This window comes from Acomys minous (genome assembly GCF_964271855.1).
Source record: "Acomys minous genome assembly, chromosome: 15".
NCBI classification, from domain to species: domain Eukaryota; kingdom Metazoa; phylum Chordata; class Mammalia; order Rodentia; family Muridae; genus Acomys; species Acomys minous.
Window position 1 is genome coordinate 10,382,742 of NC_140497.1, and position 22,522 is coordinate 10,405,263.

General features: G+C 42.5%; 1 protein-coding gene across 2 annotated transcripts in view; it reads right to left on the reverse strand.

Annotated features, from left to right (window-relative positions):
- CSMD1 (CUB and Sushi multiple domains 1) overlaps positions 1-22,522 on the reverse strand; it is a 1,521,983-nt gene that overhangs the window by 415,936 nt on the left and 1,083,525 nt on the right. For both annotated transcript variants that reach the window (XM_084758080.1, XM_084758079.1), the window contains exon 9: positions 8,558-8,682. In XM_084758080.1, coding sequence (XP_084614206.1) covers positions 8,558-8,682 — 125 coding nt within the window. The remainder of the gene's footprint in view (positions 1-8,557; positions 8,683-22,522) is intronic.

The following is a 22,522-nucleotide window of genomic DNA, read 5'->3' on the forward strand; positions in this document are numbered from 1 at the left end:
GCTAACTTGAAAAATCTAATATCAGTGTGGGTTCTGAGCTGAATATTAATAACTCAAAATGGGCTTGGGAAAAGAAACAAAAAGGTCTACTTTCATGAGAAAGTACATGCAAAAGATCTGCACCCCGTTATCCTAGATCCTGTCACGCAGAGAGCACACATGGACACCCAAAGGATTAGTCTAGACACCATCTTAGAGAAAGCCTATCTGGCTACCCAGTGCATCATCTGTCTCTTTCATGACCCATGCTCTCTCTCTTGCCACTAGCCTTTGGCTAATGACATATTCAGGCCAATTGTTGTTTGAGGAGAAACAATTCTAAGGGTTGACACTGTAGGCCTCCTTGACCTGCAAGTGCCAGCTTGTAGAAAATTCATGAGCCTTCACTGCAGGAATATGCAGTCTCCTCTCTCATCTGTATCCGTATTAAGATGATTTAAACTGTGACTGTTCCTGGAAAAAAATAATACTCCTGTGCAGAAGTCATGATTATTTCCCTGTTATTACTTCTCCACAACTTTCTGAATATGAGCCTTCTCTCTGGTACATGCTCAGCACCAGAGTGCAGACAGACGTCCTTGACATGAGACTGAAAGTCACATCCAGCACCTTAGGAGTTGCCATAGACTGACTCCACAGACATAATTAGCTAAAAACTAGTCGATTCTCCTTGCATAAATATGTTAAAATGTCTTTTTAAATACCAGCATTTTCTGCCTAAATGAACTGCATTGTTAATTAAAATAAAGGATAAGAGACTTTTTTTTTTCAAATCCCAGTGGGCATGTAGAAGCTTCATAGGTCACTTGGAAGAGCTTTCTGCAAGAACGGACCCACCCTAGATGCTAAGATCCGCTCTGTGATTTATCTATTTTAGGAACATGTTTTCAGAAAAGATCACGAACTTCCAATGTGAATTTGTCTAAAGCAGTTTGACATTGTTGGCATTCGTTAAAAATCTTTAAGGAAAGATACCACCAAAATACATCTTGAATAATTATGCCTTTATATTGTGTTTCAATTGTGCTACGCTTCAGAATTAACAGCTCTTATGTATAGAGTGTTGAATACAAATATACATATATATATATATATATATATATATATATGATAGATAGATAGATAGATAGATAGATAGATAGATAGATAGTTAGAGAGAGAGACTTATTTTGTATAAGAATAAACACAGGGAAAGGTATTTCGAACTTTGGCAAAATGTATCTGAAGATGTCAGGACGGTTTATTACATTCCCACCAATGGTTTGGACTCCTCCAATCATTAGGCCCCACTATCTCCCACAGGAAAGTTCACATAATCTAGCCTGCAGTACCCACTGTGTGCCACTGTGGCCTGTCTGAAGCGTGGCCCTTCAACTGACTTACTAACAATTCGCTTCAGAACTTCATGAAATTTACCTCACTCCTTTCTGAGAAGTGAGTCTCAGAGGGCAGTCTGTGTAGTTTATTGAGCTGTCTCACAAATTAATGAACGACTAAGCAAGTCAATCAGTAGCAGAGTCCTTGCTTGGCATGTATGAGCCCTGGTTTCCACTCACAGCGCCATGAGGATGAAATAAATAATAAAGAAGTTCTGCGCTTAGGAAAAACAGCCAGGAAGGAAAAGAGCAGCAGAGAAGAGGACATGAAGCAAGATGGGGCGCTCAGTTGAAGAGGAGCCAGCTGTGGAGCATCAACAGGGGGACGGAGTTTGATAACTGCTGTCAGTTTGTGTCACTCTCCTTCTCTTGGATGCACATAGTCAGGGTGATGAGAGACGCCTTGCTGGAAGACAAGGAAGAGCAGCGTGCCTGGCTCCACTGAGGAACGGAGTGGGAGGCAGGGCCGGGGAGCTTGGCTGGCTGTACCTGGGATGATACACTGGGAATTCATGCAAGATCATATAGTCTGGCTGGGAAAGCCAGAAGTCTGAAGCTGTGCCCACGGCTTCTGCTTTTCACTCAGACAAAGCAGTTTCTCACTTCTTCCTATGAATGGCTTGTGCAGCTCCTGTGGTGTGGGCGAGCTGGAGAGGCCTGCTGTGATTGACACTGAGAAGTGTTCTGGTGTCCTTGATTTTGTAGTTGCTTTATTGCCAAGTAGGCAGTCAAACAGTCAGCGAGGTCTTTAAGCAACATAAGTCATCATGATGTCCTAGGGTGGAGGGCCCTTGAGAGCGATCTCTGTGTTTCCTGTCACCAACATGCACAGACGTGCACTTATATGCAGCACAGTTCAGTGTTACTGTCACTCTTGTAAAGACCTGGCTCTAGTCAACATCTGAAAATACAGGATCGTATTCATGCTAAATGTCCATGAGCAGTACCTGTGTCCTATCGTGGAACAAAAGTTATTCCCTGGAGAGTTTCCTAAGCATGTGCACTCCAGCTTCACTGATAATTTATATATCTTCCAAAGAAAACTAGAATTGATAAAACAATGTACAGAAAATCTAATACTTTATGAAGAAAAATGAACTGTATAGTCTCTTACTCTCTGAACATCGATCAGTTACCGGACTCTACTTTAATCATCATCTCCTGCAAAAGGAAACTTCTCTGATGAGAACTGAGAGATGGACTGATCTATGGGCACAAATATAACAACATCCAGGGCAGTTTAATATGATGTCTGTTAAGCTCAACAGTAGTTGGTCCTCCCCTACGTCCTATGATGCATCCAGCTATGGGGGCTTGGACCAGTTAGTGGTACCAGGCAAGAACTCTGACTTGCAGAGCAGCTTTAACTCTAGCCAGAAAATTGCTTGGTAACTTCCATAATGCTCACGCCACTATTGTACCAGTCTGCACATCTCACCAGGTCATGTTGTTCTTGTTACTGTGACTCATCTGTGAGCTCACAACACACGAGAAGCTGCGGGGTTCTTAGCTCTAATCGTCCAGCTACATCACACCTTCTTTTCCCAAGGCCAAGGGGTCATCAAGGAGGAGAGAGTCAAGAGACTTAGGAACCAGTAGTGTTGACCATCTGTACTGAAACATTATTGGCTGGACACGACAGGGTCATTGCACACGTGAATTCACAGACATTGTGACTGCAAGCACAAGACTGCACAAGATCAGACCAGCTGTGGATGAGGGAGGGAGGGAGGGGCTTATGAAGGCTTGCCCTTCCTGAGGGGCTGCTGATGACTGCTGGGGGGAGGGAATGGTGAGTGGCCCGACATCCACGCACTTACAGGCAACACTAAGTGACTCTCAGGTTAAAGAAAACAGCGCATGAAGTTAGAAGGGAAACGTGGTTGGAGGGATAGCGGAGGAAGTGGACGGGAAAGAAATGGGGGTTAGTTCAAACACACTGCATCCATATATAAATCTCTCCTTCCTAACAGCAGCACTGGACACTTATTATCTCACCACGGATACATATTGAAGGAAAAGCACATTTCCTTCACATGACCAAAGTCACACACACAAAAATTTCTGAGCTTGATAGTTCAAACCTGAAATCCAAGCCCTTGTGAGCAGGAGGCAGAACGGGTGACTCCAGTACGGGCTAAAATGAGACCACCTCATAAATAAAGTATTTATTTGCTCACTTAGACCCTAGAAACACGTTGTTGTTGTTGTTGTTGTTGTTGTTGTTGTTGTTGTTGTTATTCTATACTAACAATTTAGTCAAGTTAGCTAAAGGGTGAAAATTTTTGATTCAAGTACAGTTAAATTAGCACAAGAGCTGGAATCAGTCATATGGGAGGCTTTTTCTAACAAATCACTAGGTCATACATTATATAATATATTTAAGATATATATAATGCATTTGTAATATATGATTAAAGTATATAGTATATGATATAATAATCAGTGTATTTCTTGAATTTTTTTAAAAATAATGAGTCATTTTGGACTGTCTATGTTCTCATCTGAAATAGGGACAGAGCAGGGTGCAGAGCTCATCACCTCACCTGGGGTCCAGAGCTGCCTCCTGCAGGTACCGGATGCTGCATTTTCTGCTGCGTTTAAGCCTCTCTCTGTACTTAATTACCATAAGGACTATTAGTCTACCTAAGAATCATTTGAGGACTGAACTAAGGGATACAGGCTTTTTCTCTCACACGGCTTTGGCATGTCACAGTATGTGCGGCCAAGGATTGCTGACTGCAATTGCTGATCTGAAAACTGAGGGTGCAACAGAGAGAAGAGAGAGAAATTAACTAAATTCTTAACATGAATCAAGAAACAAGCAAATAAACACACCCAATGTTTCAGGAAAAGTTCACGTGATGCTGTCAGGAAGTGAGAGAGGAGGTGACAGAGGAGGACGGAGGCGACTGGGTAACAGGGATTTCAGATGCATTGACATCTAAAAGATATAAGAAATATAGCAGGGAAAGCAAGGCTACTAGCATCATATTAGATGGACACGCCATGGCTCCCATATGGGATTATCACCAGCTCCGCTCACGTCAGGTTATTGTTTGTCAATTGTATGGGCAAGCAGTATGAAATATGAACCCATCATTCCCAGAAACTCTATGACAAAGCAATATGCAATATTTAGTTTTCCCCAGTGCCCTTCAATTACAAAGGTCAAAAATGTGCAGTCACAGGTACACCCCATAATTCAGTACAACTGAAGAAGCAATGTGCCTGTTCCTGTAATTCTCTGACACAATAGATGCTTGGGCAAATATCACCATAGGAAATATAATTCTAATGTTGATGTTGGACCTGTGATCCAATAGCACGAAGCTTCACTTTGGTGTAAATAATCTTTTCATTGCCATTTAAAAGGTCATTTCTGCATAGGCATAAAACATGCGTAGAGAGGTAAATGCAACACAGCCTTGGTACATGACAAGTTAATACGTTAAGGATAATTCTAGTTAACCTCACCTGGAATGCTGAGGTAATAATAACTTTATTCTGTGACCCAGGCTGCCTCCAATTAACTTTGCTGTAACTAGGGTTACAATGGAAAATAACACTTCACTTTTCTTATGTGCCCTTTCAGCTCAGGGAGTCACTCAGGCACATCCGCAGTAGAGGCCCCTTCCCCACCCATCTCCTCTGAGCCATAGAAAATGGGACACCAGCCTGAACATTTCACTTAAATAAAGCGATATCATCTCCTTATCTTTTTTCTTCGATTATTTTTCCACTGGCAGTTAAAGATGTTTATGCAGCTTTAAACAGCTCGTAATGTTTTACCCCGAGGAAAGAAATCATAATAGCTGTTTTCATATCTCTAAATGAAGTATGCATAATTTTAAAAGGAACGTGGAATCCCTTGTGTAATTTCTGAGCGGTGACCACACTCATATGTTTGGTAACTGGAGGGAAAGTTAATGTCCCTGGTCTTCCTGGCTAATTGGATAATATAAACTTTGGCAAAAAAACACCAGCTTCTAGACCCAGGGTCACTTCTGACTCACTGTATGTTATCGACAGCTTCAATCAGACACTTCCCAAGGAGAGCAGGCCCAGTGATGACCCAATAGGTAGAGACCTTTCCTGGAGCAGGGCACCTTGAGGACCAGGCCTTGCTTCATCCTATGACTTTAAATATCTTTATGTATCTTGGTCTCAACGCTCAGGGACGTCACTCCTCTACCTGACTGGAGCTTGGCTTTGGGGTATGTGCCTGACATCATTAATCCAAGGGCTCTTACAAAAGCCAAGAATGAAATGGGGGAATTCACACCCGGTTGTTATTGCTCTACAAAGCACTTGTGGTGGCAGCAAAAATGTGCTTGGGACATCGCATTCACTGAAGGGAACTTTCCACAGCAGGCTAAATGTCCCTACAGTAAGCATTGAGCAGATTGCACACCCAGTATGGGACTCACCCATACCTTGGCAAATGCTTCTAAAATCTATTTTTAGAACAATTTGAAGCTTTAAGGAGTGTAATGGCTACTTTTCTGTAACTGTTAGAGATCCAGCATCGTCCTTTTATAGAAATAGAGAAGAGGCTGCTTTTCAGCTCTTTGCCATCTCTGAGTCAGTCAGTCAGCAGGAGACAGTAAGGGGCCACGAGAAGGAAGGAATGAGGGCTTCTTCATAGATGAAAGTGGTCCGTCCAAAACATCTATGGATTTTAGTTGAAGAAAGTACATTCTGCTATGGGGATGCCAGGCAGGAAAAGGATTATAAGTTACTTAGCAATCTCCTCTGCACACTCACAGGGTGTTGATGACACTCTGTGACTGGGAAGGAAACAAGGGAAGGAGGCATGCTGTCTCTAAAGCAGTGCTGACTAAACATGTGAGCCACTGGGCAGGCACAGTGTGGCCGGTCAGAAAGCAGGCAGGTCAGAACCATCAGGCACACTACATGCCCACCGGACAGTGCACAGGAAAATGTTGAGAGTGCAGACATCACATTATAATCTTTATATTGGTGTGTAGATAACATGTTTCATACTTTTATCCAACAAAATATATTAATAAAGCTAAATTCACCCATTTTGTTTTTCTGGCTAGAGCTGGCTCTTTAATATTTGTAATGTGGGGTGTGGGGTGTGAATTCTATCTGTGGTGGAATGCAAAGAACTGTAGCTTCTTCAGAACCAGCCTAGACAGGTGAGATCAGCTGACATTACATCATGCAGGAGCTACTGGCCTATCCAAGCATGGGGTAAGGGGCAAAATGGTTCCTAGTTTAATCCTTGTGGATGCTTCTCCTGGTTGGCCTTTCTCAGCTTGTTGTAACTCTCGGAGTCAAAGATATTCCTGGAAGAAGGCCCAGTGATTTTCTGCTACATGCAGCTAGCCTTGTGTTCAGTCATTTCTTTGCTCTGCGGCCAGTGCCCTATCTGGGTAGTTGTTTACATGCCCGCCCCAAAAGATAAAACAACTCCTCCTCTTAGTCTGTGGATAACAGTTGTTTTTGGCCCCTGAGAGCCCAGCCTGTTCACTGTCTACACTTTCTGACCTTTCGATCTTTCTGTACTTAGTCATTAGACTAGTTAGCCTAGGCAGCACCTCTGTGAGCGAGTACCAGAACTAAAGACACACACTAATCCCCATGCTCTTGCCACCATTTTCTGCTTGAGTGTGACACGGAGTCCGATGTGTGGCCTGAGGTGCTGCCACTAAATAGTGGAGGACAGCTTTCAAATGAGCAGGGGCAGGGGCAGCAGGAGCATGAGAAAACCTGTTGCCTGTTGACAGTCCTCCCCTCTCGCCTCCCTGGCCCCACTCGCTCCTGTTCATTTGAGAAAGTAGAGAAAACTTCGGTGGCTTTGAACTGGTAGAAATTAGTGCTTGAAGAACTGTGTAGATCTCATTTATCCTTGGATTTATTAAGATCAGGAGGTCTCGGTCTCTCAAGGACTGAGCTTAAAGAACTACCATACCTAGTTAAACAAGACAAGCTTATGTATCAAGCTGAGATGTGCAGGCCATGTGGAAATCTAGTGTATCGTTTCATTTTAAGCTTATAATGAAGTGTTTGTCCATCTGTGTGTGTGTGTGTGTGTGTGTGTGAGAGAGAGAGAGAGAGAGAGAGAGAGAGAGAGAGAGAGAGAGAGAGGGAGAGGGAGGGAGCGCCCAAACTAACTAGTGTTGAAATATCTTGCCTTTCCAGGTAGTAAGAAATCTTTCACATCTGGAAAAAGCTACTGGAGTCATTAGAAGAACAGTGTGAGTGTGAGTGTGGGTGTGAGCACAGGGTCCTATTGACAAGTTACCCCACAGAAAATAGGCTGAGCCAACCTCATGGCCCCATAAAGTCTGAACACTTAGCCACTGAAAGGGTCAAGGCACAGGACTGAGGAATTTTGTCAGAAGATGTCTCACCCCCTCCAGAGGCTTCCAAGAAATTTAAGAACATGTCTGCCCAGCATCTCGTTAGATGCCTCTGTTACTTCTCTGGATGGAACTTGGGGAGAATGTGTTAAGAAAAACATACCAGGCACATAGGCCCAAGAAGTGGGTGTTTCTTCTTATACCTGGAGTCTAGGAAGAACCAACCCCATCTCCAGAGGGCAAAGTAGCAATTTCTAGAGGCAGGAGAGAGTGGGACCAGGGAGGGGAGGGGATTGGATGGTCAACAGGCACTACACATTACTTATGACGTGTTATTAGATAATGTGTACAGTAAATGAAGACCCTGTGCTGTATATTTCCAAAGGTGGAATTCTGGGAATGATGGAGTATCTTATGCCTGTAATCCCAGGACAGAAGAGGTGGGGGGAGGGGGATGCTTCATATTTAGGAAAGCCAATCTCCTAACTGTGATGCAAATGTCCCTCACTCACTCACTTAGTGAGGTACAGAAACACCCTGACACCCTGCCAGTAGGAATAATGTTATGTTAACTGAATGTATGAATAAATAAATAAGTGGTGTTTATTGGATGCAAGAAGTGCATATTAAAAGGTTAAGACCAGTTTCAGTGAGAGCATTCGTAGTCTTAGAGGAATTACCTTCTAACAAACCTTGAGGGACTTTCTTCTCGCCCACATCATCACAAAGACATACTTATTACCAAGTCCCTCCCTACTAGAGAGCATGCCTCCACCTTAAAATTCATGCTGTGTTCAGGAGAATATCCTGCCCTGGGCTGAGTTGCGGTCCCCTTACTGGGCATCTTACCTCGGCAGATGGGTCGGTGGTCGCTCCATGCAGCAAGGGTCTCGGTGACTCTCTGGCAGGTGATGCCTTTGGCTCCCTGGAGTACATAATTGTCCTCACAGGAGAACTGCACATTCGCACCAACCCTAGACGGCACCAAGCAAAAAGACAGACCAAATTACCAACATAATGAAGACACCAGCAGAATGACTTTTTTTTTTTTTTTTTGCTGTCACTCGAGTCTAGCGAACACATCTGGCAATCCAACACATCTGGCAATCCACAGGAGATTGTTTTTTGTGTTGGTAGTTATGGCAGCTTTAGAATGGGTGTCAGGTAACCCAGGCTAGCCTTGAACTTGCTACACAAATGAGGATAAGCTTGAACTCTCTAAAGATTATGCCTAGAGGACACTTTGTGAACCTTAAAGGTCACCTCAAAAACAGAAAACAATGGAGGTGATATGTTTTAAAATGTTTTTAAATATATTTATTTCTTTGTTTTTTTGGGGTATGAGTATTTCTCCTACATGCATGTCTGTATACAATGTATGTACAGTGGCTCTAGAGATCAAAAGAAAGAGTTGGGTTACAGGTGGTTTGTGAGCTGCCATGTAGGCCTTTAGAACTAAGCCTGAGTCCTCTGCTGTAACAGCTGATCCTCTTAATTGCCAGGCCACTGCTGTAGCCTCCAAGGATGATGGTATTATGGCTTGTACAAGAATATGCAGATGGGAGAACTTTGGACTCTGAATTGTCTTATGTGAATAAGCGTGTGCGGCAAGCATTAGCCTGAGGGCGGAGTGTTTGTCTCTGCCTACCATCTGCACTGACTGGGCAGCTGGAGAGGGTCACTGTCCTGCAGCTCAACTGTTACAGGAAGCAGTTCTACCCAGATGGATGTGGATGAAACAGGAGTAAAAGCAGGAATCTCTAGGGAAGAGATGACAGTCATCTGTGTAATCCATGAAGTTGATAATAAATAAAAGATAAGGAAGGAAATAAGCATGCTTCCTTTCCTTCTGGTTGAACAGAGACACCTCCCAGGGGATATCGGAACCTGTAATCCTCAAGCCTCTGTATAAATTCCACTCACATCTGCATGGTACTCTTTTGGGGGATAGTCTTGAAGGTGCTGAGAGGTCATTAATTCTGAGTCATCCCAATTGAGAAAATCTTGGGTTAATGAACTAAACACTTTTCCTTTCTGAATGGAAATCTCGGCTTCATAAAAATTAATATGCAAATTGGTTGCCTATTTAAGTGTATGTGAATTACATAGAACTTCCAGTGTTACTTGTCCAAAAAGCCATCTTTATATCACATGCCAAGAACAACTGAACTTATATAGGGCAGGTTATAAGGAAGGACAATAAATATTGCATATACCAGCCAAGGAAAATATAGGCAGTAAATTTCGAACCCCTACCCAGGCTAGCCGATGGACAGGACATTCTCCACTGTTAAGTGGAGAAGGAGATCTGACTTTCACACAAACTCTGGTGCCCCACATTGGACCATGTCCCTTGGATGGGGAGGCCTGGTGGCACTCAGAGGAAGGATATTAGGTCATGAAGAAGAGACTCGATACCCTCTGAGCACATACAGGGGGAGGAGGTCCTCCTCAGTCACAGACATAGGGGAAGGGAGGAGGGGGGAAGCAGGAGGGAGGGAGGAATGGGAGGTTACAAGGGATGGGCTAACAATTGAGATGTAATATGAATAAATTAATAAAAATAAATTTAAAAAAATATTGCATATATAAAATGTGAGTTTACTAAGATAAAATGTGTTGAAACCACACAATTCTGTATCAGCATCAATACAACTGTTACCAAAGACAGCTATAATTTGTAGACATTTCCCTATAATCTCTGGTGATTAGTCTTTGTTTAAACATCTGAACTATAGTTAACAGATTATATAAATCCACCAATATTGTTCTAAAACCAGTTATTAAAAAGCTGTCCCCTAGCTACAGTTTGTTTCCTATCTACCTGTCTTCACTTGACTTTCTGTATTTTCATCAGTCTTTCTGAACATTTGTTTTGAACATTTACTACATCATGCTCTAGGGATCAGATATGCAGAAATCAGTAAGGTACCCAAACTCAAGGGAATCATGGAATGGAATGGATAAGTAACAATTAGAAAACCTTAGGTCACCAAGGAGAGACTTGATACCCTATGAGCATATACTGGGGGAGGAGGTCCCCCTCAGACACAGACATAGGGGGGGGAGGGGAGTAGGGGGGAAGTGGGAGGCAGGGAGGAATGGGAGGATACATGGGATGGGCTAACAACTGAGATGTAATATAAATAAATTAATTTAAAAAAAGAAAACCTTATAAAAATGAATGTGAGCGAACCAGAGTGAGACACAGATTGGAACTCGGATAGCAGAGATGGAGCCTGAGAGACTCCCAACATAGTCTATGTCCTGTAGTAGTCTATCTGAGATGCTAAGTTTATGATTTTTTAAATTTATAACTTACTCATATTACATCCTAATTTCTTTTCAAGGCTTGGAGATAAGAGGACAGGGAATGTATCTGCCTGCCACGTGCTACATAGCAATCACATCAGAAGCGAATTTGACTATGAAGGCTTCTGCTTTTCCTTTAGGCATTTAGAACAAGCAGGAACCTGAAATCCCCCCAAAAAAGCACAGACAAAACAGACAAATTAGATTCAAAACCCCAAAACTTCATCATAGGAAAGAGAACATTTATAGAACAAAGTGACAGTCTGCTATGAGGGAGAAAACTTGTGAGATCCAGATACAAAGAACACAGATGGCTCAAAGTGAGAACAAGCCAATGTCAGAGTTAAAGGTTGGTGCAGACAGACTTCAGGATATGGCTATTGGTGGACATCTACCCATGAGACTATATCCTACCACAAAAATACCTGCTTAGCCATGTCCATCATTTCTCTGTTTGCAATAGCGAGGATACAGAAACAGCCTAGATGTCCATCAACTGATGAGTGGATGAAGAAATTTGGTTCTTACATACAACAGAACATCATTCAGCCATAAAGAAAAAGGAAATCATGAATTTTGCAGATAAATGATGGAAACTGAAAAAAAAAATACCTATGGAGTTAACCCAGACCCAGAAAGAAAACATTGCTATTTCATTACTAATATGTGGATCTAAGCATCATCCTTATTGTTGTACGTTCAACTTAGAGTCAAGGATCCAGCAGAATTCAGGGAACTAGAAATTATCGTTTGTAGGAAGAGGGAAGAAAGCTCTTAAGGAAGGGAGAATCATAGAAAACAGGTGATATGGGCTGGAGAGATGGCTTAGAGGTTAAGAGCACTGGCTGCTTTTGCAGAGATCCTGAGTTTGATTCCCAGCAAGCACATGGTGGCTCACAATCATCTATAATGAGATCTGGTGCCCAGGCACATATGTACTCAGAACACTGTATACATAGTAGATAAGTAAATCAAAGAGGAGGAGGAGGAGAAAACAGGTGATATGAAGAAGGGGGGATAATGGAGCAAGAGGTTTAGGTGTGGACAGGGATGAGTATATAGGGAAGAAGAAAGGCTGGAAGAGGGATATATGAAACCAAGGTTGTTTGAAAAGACACATGGAAGTCTGCTATTTATAAGCTTCATAAACACACACACCTCATGCATATTATTTTTCATATAAAATAATTTAGCTAGAATTATCCTATACAGGGAATTACATTACTCCCAGAAGCCAGGTTGCTACATAAAAATCCCAGAGTTAGTGTGGGCTACTTATCTTCTAGTTGTTGGCTGGAGGTGTCCTGGAGACCCCTAAACAATACAGGCCATTGTCATTACTCTTAGCTTCCCACAAAAACTTAATTGTAATGAAGTGTTCAGTAGCACAGAGGTTTAGTCCTAGCACTTGAAGGACAGAGGGAGCGGATCTCTGTGAGTTCCAGGACAGCCTGATCCTTGTAAGGAGGAGTTTCAAGTCAACCAGAGCTACAGAGTGAGACCCTGTCTCAGAACAACAAAGAAACACATATTGCCTAAGATACCACACATACACTTGTTGAAGGACACAGAGGAATCAGGTATATGCTCATCAGGAAGCTTTGTTGACAGTTTTAGGCAGCTGTAAACACTGAACTACAAATGCTAGAGTGGCAAGACATGCCACTGGATATGACATGGGAGCAATAGTGGCACAAATGTATGGAGATGAGTAACTTCTCTGCTTGGCTTTAAGGACTACTCCACTGAAGAAAACACACACCTGGTACTGAAAACCTAGCAAAGAACCAACAATGGGAGAGTTCAAAGGCCTTGGAGGTGAACCTAGTACAACTGCTTTGCAAAATGGAGATAGCATCGAACTGCCCTTAAACATTGTTTCTGTACAGATAGTGCTGCTCTCAGACCTCATCAGAGAAGCTTATTTGTGTAGTGGAAAGTGGTTGATGCAGCAACTCACAACTGATCAGAGTACAGAGAGAAAGTTTCCATGGTATGCTCAGCCACTAATGGGATATCTAAATCAACTTCCAGAAAATATCTAGATCCCAGGGAGGACATGAACAAAACAATGACTTCAGGTCATGCTAGGATGGCTGCACTCATGATCTCATGCTCTGCACAAGGTCGGTGAAAGATGAAGCCAGTAGGCATTCCAGCATAGAGGGAGGGAAAGCTTATGACGTCTCATGCCTAACTTGGGATTCAAAGGCAGCTGATAGATTCTGAAGGAGAGATAGAAAGACTCTTTTCCCTAGGAATGTGTCCCCTGGTAGGTCAACCACGTACCCATGGATGTCTCCAAACCCAGGTATATATAGCCAACACAAGTTGGACTTGATGGGATATAAATTTTGGAGGGGGTGGAAAAGTGAGGGAGTGGATGAATCAGGGATGAGGAATTAGGGGGTGAGTAGGGGTAAATGTGATCATAATTATTATAATAAACTCTGAAAGAATTAATAAAATATATTTAAAGAACCATAAGATGTTGAATCACATGTAAGCACTGCAGTAATAAGAAAAAAGGTGCTGATTGGTGAGGGTGCAGAAATAAAGGAACCCTTGTGTACTACTGGAAGGAATATAAATTAACCCAACCACTGTGGAAAAGGACATGGAAACTCATCAGAGCATTAAAAAAGAACTATTATATGCCCCAGTATTCCTGCTGGCCATATAGATCAAAGGAGTAGAAATCAATATCAAACTGATGTGTGCATTTCCAGATTTGGAAATCACAAGTAAGTTACAGAACCAAGAGAATGACAGCAGATTAATATGGACAAATAAAGCGCAGTGCATACACAGAATGGAAACTAGAGGGACAGCCTGCTGTCTGCAACACTGTGAGTAAAGCACAAGGGCATTTTTCTCAGGGATAGAAAGGCACACTACAAGTACAAATCCTACTTATACCTGGAAAGTTACAGACTAGGTGACACAGAGAATAATCTGATTATCAGGGACTGGAGGAGGGAGACAGCTCCCAGAAATACTGTCCATAGGATAGAAAACTCCAGTTAGGAGGGACATGAGCTCTGGTGGTCTCATTCTCATTTATAGATAGAAGAGTTAATACAAAAACATGAAATATTAATTTTTTGAGAATTGCTGACATAGGCTTTAAATATCATCACAAAAACGATGGCCATACGATGTCAGACATGCTAATTAGCTGGATTCTGCCACATGCAATGCTTACACACTTCAAAATACATTGTACACCACAGGATATACAATTTACAGTTGTCCGTTTTGACACCGTGGCTCACTGGTCTCACTTGAAGAAGCATTGTAAGTGTCTGTCCAAAGTATGAGGCAATGTGTCCAACAGTGAGGCCATGTTTGAGTAAGCTACTATCAAAAATATGTGACAGAATACCAGCTGAACAGTGAGTAAAGACTGGGGTGCTTAGTATAGACATGTGGTGTAGACATGCCTATGAACGTAACTAGGAAAGAACCATGACTCAGAGCCAGCTGCACACAAGTCTACTAACCAGTTCTAGTTACATCTGTACAGCATAAAGCAGACACAAAGTATTTTTCAGTGGATCTATTATAAGAATCTCTTCTAGTTTCTAGTAATTGTGCTATTCTGTCTCCATGAATTTAAACAGAAAACCTTCAAGATGCCATCCCAGACTGTCTCTACCCACAATAATGGGAATCTCAGGCAGTGCATGATTTTTCACAGATACCTTCAGGCACATGTTCAGGAAACCCTTCCCAGCCTTGAATGAGGACTTTTCCCACAACTCGCCCTCTTCCCATGGACTCAGTCTTTCCCAGAAGGCTCCAGTGCTATGAGCATTTGTTTCCAGGACATTCAGGGAACCACTCAGAACTTCACTAGTATTGTGAAATCCCTACACAACTCAGTGGAAACTGCATCAATAGATACAGTAACCGTTCCGACACTAAAACATTAGAGTTATTAACAGTGGTCAGTTTTTCTTTTGATTACAGGTCAGAAATGCAGTCCAAGCGGTGACCCTCCAGCAGAGCTGAAGCCAATTAGCTCAGAGTTGGAGTAGGAAAGAAATATGGCCTGGCTTCTAGTTTATTGACTTGAGCTTTGGTTTTGTTTTATTCTGACTCACAAATCAGTTTAGTTTAAATGTCATGTGTGCTTCCCACCTCAAATACATAGCAAACCAAGTTTTCATTGACTTATTATTACTATATTTGAGATACTGTATATTAGCTATATCAGAGTGGCTAATCTTGTTTTCATAGTATTCTTCAAAGATGCTTCCAGAAAAATATCTCGCTTTTCATTGGCAAAAAGATATAGGACACTTAAAATAATTATGCTTTGTAATGAAGACAAATATTGGTTGTGTAAACCTAAGGGGAAATGTTCCAGATATGTTATGTGCTGTAATACTTAAAGAGCAAATTTAAGTGGACCAGTGGAAGCAGAAAGAATGCAGTAGAGAGAAATACTCTTCGCCTGTCAAGCTCACTGCTTCTAAAATACCCATCCCTCAACTTTCAGTCTGCAGAAACACTTTATCCATTGATGTTTATTCAACTTTATCTGCTGCTACAGGAAGAGTCTTCTGAGGTGAAGGAGCTATTTCTGGATCTGTGAGAGCTAATACAAACTTCTCCTAAATATGGGGTTCCTGGAGAAAGGTTATTTATGGACTTTTCAAAAATGTTGGTTCTACTAATTTTGGGGGGGGGGAAAGAATCTGGAATGACTTAAAGACTAAAATTGAGTCCCAAACAGGACGGGTGCTGATGTGACTGTGAACCTTGCCATCTTCACTGTACAAGAGGGATGGACAGAGAAGCTGACCCCTCTCCATGACCCCAGTCACCTCCATAACCCATGTAATAGAATCTGCTGAGGCAGCCAGATAGATATGTACTTCTCATTCAAATCAATTTATATATTCTTAAAGATATTTATTTTGTTTATGTGTGTGCCTGTGTGTGCACGCATGTGCATGTGCATGTGTGCATGACTGTGCCTGTGTGTATGGTGGGTGAAGGGAGATGGTTCTGCCACATATGTGCAGGTTTCTGGACAGTCAAGAAGAGGGCATCAGATTCTCCTGTATCTAAAGCAGTAGTTCTCAACCTTCCTAATGTTGGACCCTTTACTACAGTTCCTCCTGTTATGGTAACCCCTCAACCATAAATGTATTTTTGTTGCTACTTCATAATTGTAATTCTGCTACTTTCAGAAATCTTAATATAAATATCTGATGTGCAGGATATCTGATATGTGACCTTGTATGAAGGTCATTTAAGCCCCCAAAGGGGTCACAACCCACAGGTTGAGAAGCATTGATCTGGAGTTTTAGGAGGTATCTTACAGAGTAAGCTACCTGATATGAGTGGTAGGAACCAAACTCCAGTCTTCTGCGAGAGTGCTCTTGGCCACTGAGACATCTTTCCAGCCCCAGTTCATTTGGTTAGTAGATTCTTAGCAATACAGTGTGGCATTTCAGTATATGTAGACAATGTGTCATGATCCCAAGAGAGAGGCAGGAACACCTCCATCTGTTACCACAGGCATTAAACATCTCTTTAGGTTGGGAACATTTAAAATTCTCTCCTAACTATTTTGAAATTCAATTAATTGTTGCCAACAAAAGTTGTGCTACTGTGCCCTAGAGTGTTACAAGCTTTCCACCTGTCCAGAAACATCCCCATGTCTGTTCGCTGCCCTCCCCTGGCCACAGCAGTAAATGGGTGGTTATGTAAGATGGCAGAATGACTGGGATGGACAAATAATAGATGCAGAAAGGTTGACTGTTGATTGATAGATTTAGATTGATAAATTTATAACAGAGATATGTAATAGCCAGATACAGGTAAATACAAGAGGAAAAAAGATACATAGATAAATGATAGGTGACAGGTAGACAGATAGATGATAGATTGACAGATAAATAGATAATAAATGACAGATGATAGATAAACAGATAGATGATAGAAGGTAGGCCAATGATAACTGATATATATATATGTATACATATATATACATATACACATATGTATATGTATATATATATGTATATATATACATATATGCATATAAATGAGAGACAAAGATATATGATAGGTGGGTTTAGGATGATAGATGACAAGTAGATAATTGATTAAAGATACACAGACAAATGATGATAGATGATAGATAGATAAATAGATAGTAGATAGATAGATAGAGAGAGAGATAGATGATATATAGTATAGGATTGATAGACTGATAGATAAATGAAAGATAGATGATAGATTAATAGATGACAGATAGATGATAGATAGGAGACATAGATCAATATCAGACTGTGTTCAAACAGCCCATTGTGAATATCAAACTGAGATAGGTTATGACTGGCACTGGTGGAAGCCATATCAACATACATTATTCCCTCCTATTCAGAAACAGAAAAGCCTACCTTGTCTTCAGTGCTGAACTCAAGCTAGGACTTGTCACATCTTTCATAATGAAATGGACATAAGAGACATGGGAACAGAGCTTCTGTATTCATTCCCAGAGAGATAGAGAGAGAGAGAGAGAGAGAGGAAGGGAGGGAGGGAGGGAGGGAGGGAGGGAGAGAAGCTATGCTTCACTTGAAATATTTTCAAAGATGAAGGAAGAAGGTATGTGAACAATGAAGTGTATTAATGAGTATGCACATGTGCCATTAGTATGAACATAAGTGCAAACATCATGCACATATATGTACACAACTGTATACTATGCATGAGTGTGTACCACAAATGAGTGTGTGTGATGTGCACAGGAGTGCATCTACCATGCATGTATATGTACACGAGTGTGTGCTACACATGAGTGTATATGCCCCTCATGTGACAGGTAGAATTGATTACATAGGTGTGCACATGTGTACACATGATTGCTTGTATGAGCCAAGTGAACATGTGTGTGAACATGGCTGCATGAACTGTAAATGTGTGCCCATGCACACACGAATAAGAGAGTAACAGGGCAGTCTGAGGGAAGTGGGCTGAAGCTGTGAGTGGGATGGTGCTTCAGAAGCCCTGAGTCTTGTTTATCCACAGTCCCCAGAGCCCTACCCCCACCCCCGCCCCATGTGTTTGAGGATCTAGGATACTAAAATACTGCTGTGCAGCTCTGCTCAGGCCTGGGGAATCCTGAGTCTTATAGTATGGAGTCTGTGGAGGGAAAACAGCAACTCAAAGGCCACAGAAGAAAGTGAGTCCTGAGGTTCTGGCTTGATGCTCTCTCTCTCCTTTACTCACACCCCATGTGCTTCCCCACACTGGTTGGCTGACTGAGGCCAAATTTAGTGCTAACAAGGTGGCTCAACTGGTAAACATAAATTTTACCAAGCCTGATTATGTGAGTTTGACTCTTAAAACTTAAGTGGCAGAAGGAAAGAATGAACTCCTACAACTTGTCCTCTGATTGCCATATGCGCTCCCTACAACACACACACACACACACACACACACACACACACACACACACACATACACAACACAACACAAAACACGAGCGCACGTGCACATGTACACACACATGCAGGCAGACACTGACTGCAATAAAAATACATGTTAAAAAGAAAACACAAACATGTCTTTGTCAGGAGAGAGGTGACAGGTGCAAGGCAGAGGGAAGATGGTGGGGGGTGAGTGAGGTACAGGATGAGGGGTCTTCTAGGTGGCTGCCCAGATCTGGGAACATGCTCTTTTCTAGACACAGCACTTAACATCTAATAGAGAAAGTGGAATTAATAACCAATTAGCTATCTCCATTTTTAACCCTCAAGAGTGAATGCGTAAAATGGGGATGTTTAAAGTGCCATTTGAAATCTTGGTACTCTGCACCACTGATAGCACAGCCTTGGAATTTAGTGCCCTGCTACTTCTAGTTGTCTTGTCCTATCGCCCTCACCTTGCCTGGTTCCCTCGGCTGTTGCCATGTCCCCCTTCCACACCTCTCATTTCTTCCTTTCTCTTCCTCATTCCTCCCAACATTTTTTTAATCATTAAAAATGTCCTTTTATAAGTAATATTATCTGTAAGTTAAAAGTGCTAAAAAATCTCTCCTGAAATCTATAAAAGGACAATACTGAAGGTAGTTTTCTAGAGAAATAGAAATGACATTTGATCCAAGAAAAGAATGAGGGAGGAAAACTTGTCAGGGACCTGTCAATCAGTCTTCAACATCTTCAGAGCATCCCACACAGAAGTTCCCCAGGGCTCTATCTGAGCCTGGAACACCACAGGTATCAGAAGAATTTATGAGGCATGAGGGCTCTGTGGAGACCACCTCTAGTATGTGCCCATGTTACTGTTGTAAGCGGGGGGTGAGGAAGCATGGAAGGACACCTGCTCCTCCCTGCCCTGGCCTTCATTACTGTTGCCTACACAGGGCAAAGACATTCGCTAGTCAGCCCTGACTGGAGTGTACAATATGCTGCACCTCTGGGATATAAGAACCTTCATTTTAGTAGATATCAGCCTGCATTCCTAAGGAGCATCAATTGCTATGTGAGTTAGTGAAGAAACAGCCTTTAATGAAAATATAGAAAAGTGTCTTCCAGAAATGGCTATTGGAGTTGGGCCTTGATAGATTTGTTGGCGAGGCAGGCGTGAGTGGGTGGGGGGAGGGTGTGTGTATATGTGTGCACACACTATTTTCACTTTTAATTATTAACAGAGTGGATGTGTCATGTCTCAATGACAAATCCACCACAATGAAGCCTGCTTGGTATAACAAAGCCTGGGTTAGTTAGGAAAGCACACATAACCAAGTTGTGTACCCCAACATGCCAGTGACATGAGGGTTCAGCCCTGGGGACCCACCCTGACTCCCTTCCTCGCTCTTCTCTCACCTTGAGACTTTAAACTCACTTCACTTACTGTTCCACCATAGGCTCACATGGAAACATGCTACCCTTGAACACAGAAGTATGAAAAGGCAAGAGGACTAGAGACAAAACCAGTGAGCTTGGTTAGGACTGTTGACCCTGAAGCTTGTCCAGTCCCAAAGCCATTCATTGAGCTACATGCCCACAGTGCACCACTGAGGAGTACAGATCATGTCTGACAAGCATAAAAAGGGTATTGCCCACCCTGGGGGCAACTGTATCCTCTGATCATTCACACTATATCAAATGCACTGCAGTCGCAGTCTATTGTCTCAGGAGTCCCCAGCACATGACTCCTATCACTCTAGAAGGCACCAGACATATACACACATGGGAGCTCTCTAGTAGCCGAAGGACACCACCTTGATAAATGAGGATGACGGTGTCTCCAAGACCATCCCAAGCAAATTGTCCATACACTGGAAAGGCTGGCTCAGCATTCCAGAAAATACCATCATCTCAGAGACAAATGTGTGTGGCTGCAGATATCAGAATGCCTTTTATGAGTCTTGTGATTTCCTCACATAAGTCATTTCTGGGTCATTTTTTCTTTATACAGTGATGGCTTCTACACTCATCTCCTCAAGCTGCCAGGGCAATTTGGCAGCACTAAACACACATCTGAGAGTAGATGGCTTTCTCCAGCCTGAGGACAGAAAGGGAACAAATATTTCATGTGATTTTTAGGTACTGTAGGCTAACAGCCCTTAAAGACCCTACAGCAATGCAAATGGGGCATGGTAAGGCTTCGCCCAGCAGTAACACTGCTGAGACAGTTTCTTCAAGTGACCAGTGACTTCCACACTGTGACCAGCTCTCAGAAGCAGCACAATGAGAGAAATGTGTGAACTTTCCTCTGGGAAAATGTAACTTGAATCTTCCAAGTCTATGTGTGTTTATGGGATCCTGTTATTTACAAAACAAGATGTCTTTGTCCTGAAAAGAGGAACATGAAATTCTTGTGTTCAGAACTCGCTTCTCTTAGAAAGGCAGGAGTCATTTCCAGGCAATTCTGGAGGAGCAGGAAGGGAGAGGGAGGGGCTGTGGATGTAAGGCAGGTCCCAGAAAGAATTAGAACCAAGGAAGAAACTGGGTTACCTGGACGGCTGGCTGTTCATGTAAGCCCCTTGATCCATTCCCTGTGACTCTTCAAAGGTCAGAGGTAGAAGCCCCAAACCCATTTCATGGAGGTGGCAGCCTCTGTGACACACCTCCATAGGGGTTCAGGAAGCTGATGGGGAGGGGGACAGACTGTCGTAGTCCGGAGTCTTAGTCAGAGGCTGTCAGACTGGGAGACAATGCAGTGTAGTCCCCTCACAACCAAATCTCGTAGAAGCACCTGCGGAGTAACCCAGCTAGAAAATGTTTCCTTTCCTTAACAGACCTCATGAGTAGTGGGGACCCACTGTGTCCTGGGAGGCACAGAGGGAGGCATGCTCTGGTGGTTTGAATAAAAATGACTCCCATAGGTCGATAAGAAATGGCACTGTTAGGAGGCGTGGTCTTGTTGGAGGAGGTGTGGCCTTGTCAGAGGAAGTGTGCCACAGGGGGCGGGCTTTGAGGTTTTAGAAACTCAAGCCAGGTCTAGAGGGTCATATTCTCTTCCTGTTGCCTTTAGGTGCAGATGTACAACTCTCAGCTACTTCTTCAGCACTGTTTGCCTATGTACCACCATGCTTCCTGGCATGATGATAATGGACTAAACTTCTCAACTTTAAGCCAACGCCACTAGACGTTTTCCTTTATAAGACTTGCTATGGTCTTAGGTGTCTTTTCAGTGCAATAAAGACATAAATAGGATACACGCTGATGACCCCTTTGCTGGGGCAGGTGGCCAATGACGACTCTACCATTCCTTAGCAAAGAACCTGCCTTCTCCTTACTTCTTAGATTGGAAAACCCAGACACATGAATTCATGTGTTCATGACATAGGTGCCTGGATCCAAGCTTGTTTTCACCCTGGGATTCATCTCTTCAATGTATGATTGATCAAAAAATGCTCCTGTGTGAACAGAGACTCTCTGGTAAATATTTTCCTCCCCAGCTCCTATCTACACAGTACAAAACCTTCCAATATTTTGATTTTATTTTTCACGTTGTGTTGCTTGTAATTGAACACCTCTCAAGGCTGACTTAAGAAGGGAAGGAACCAAGAGGTAGCGAGGAGAACACAGCCATTGCATATGGAATATACAGCATATGTTCACACATGTATACATACAGACCTGCGAGAGCCATTCTTAAATTTAGAAGCCATTATAAAAAAATACAAGCATCACCTCTAGCTAAGTAGCCAGCTTATAGCTTGTGCTCAGCTAACAGAGGTGCCCTGGGCTCAGTTTATAACCTTTTAAGTAGCCCATATGCTGAGCTCTTCCCTTCAAGGTCACTATGTTACAATGACCCTGTGGCTCCAAATCCAGTCACTGGAGCTTAAGCCCACAAAAATTAGGAGCCCAGAAAAAAAAAACATCAGCCAACAGACATAGCCATCTCCCTGAAGCATATTCTAGACTGGGCTCAACAGTCTGGCCTCTGAGATCAAAACCACTTAGAAAAGAAACCATTGCCCTTTGTGGTTTGAGAGATCAGAGTGGAAGGTCTTTGTTCTGTGGACAT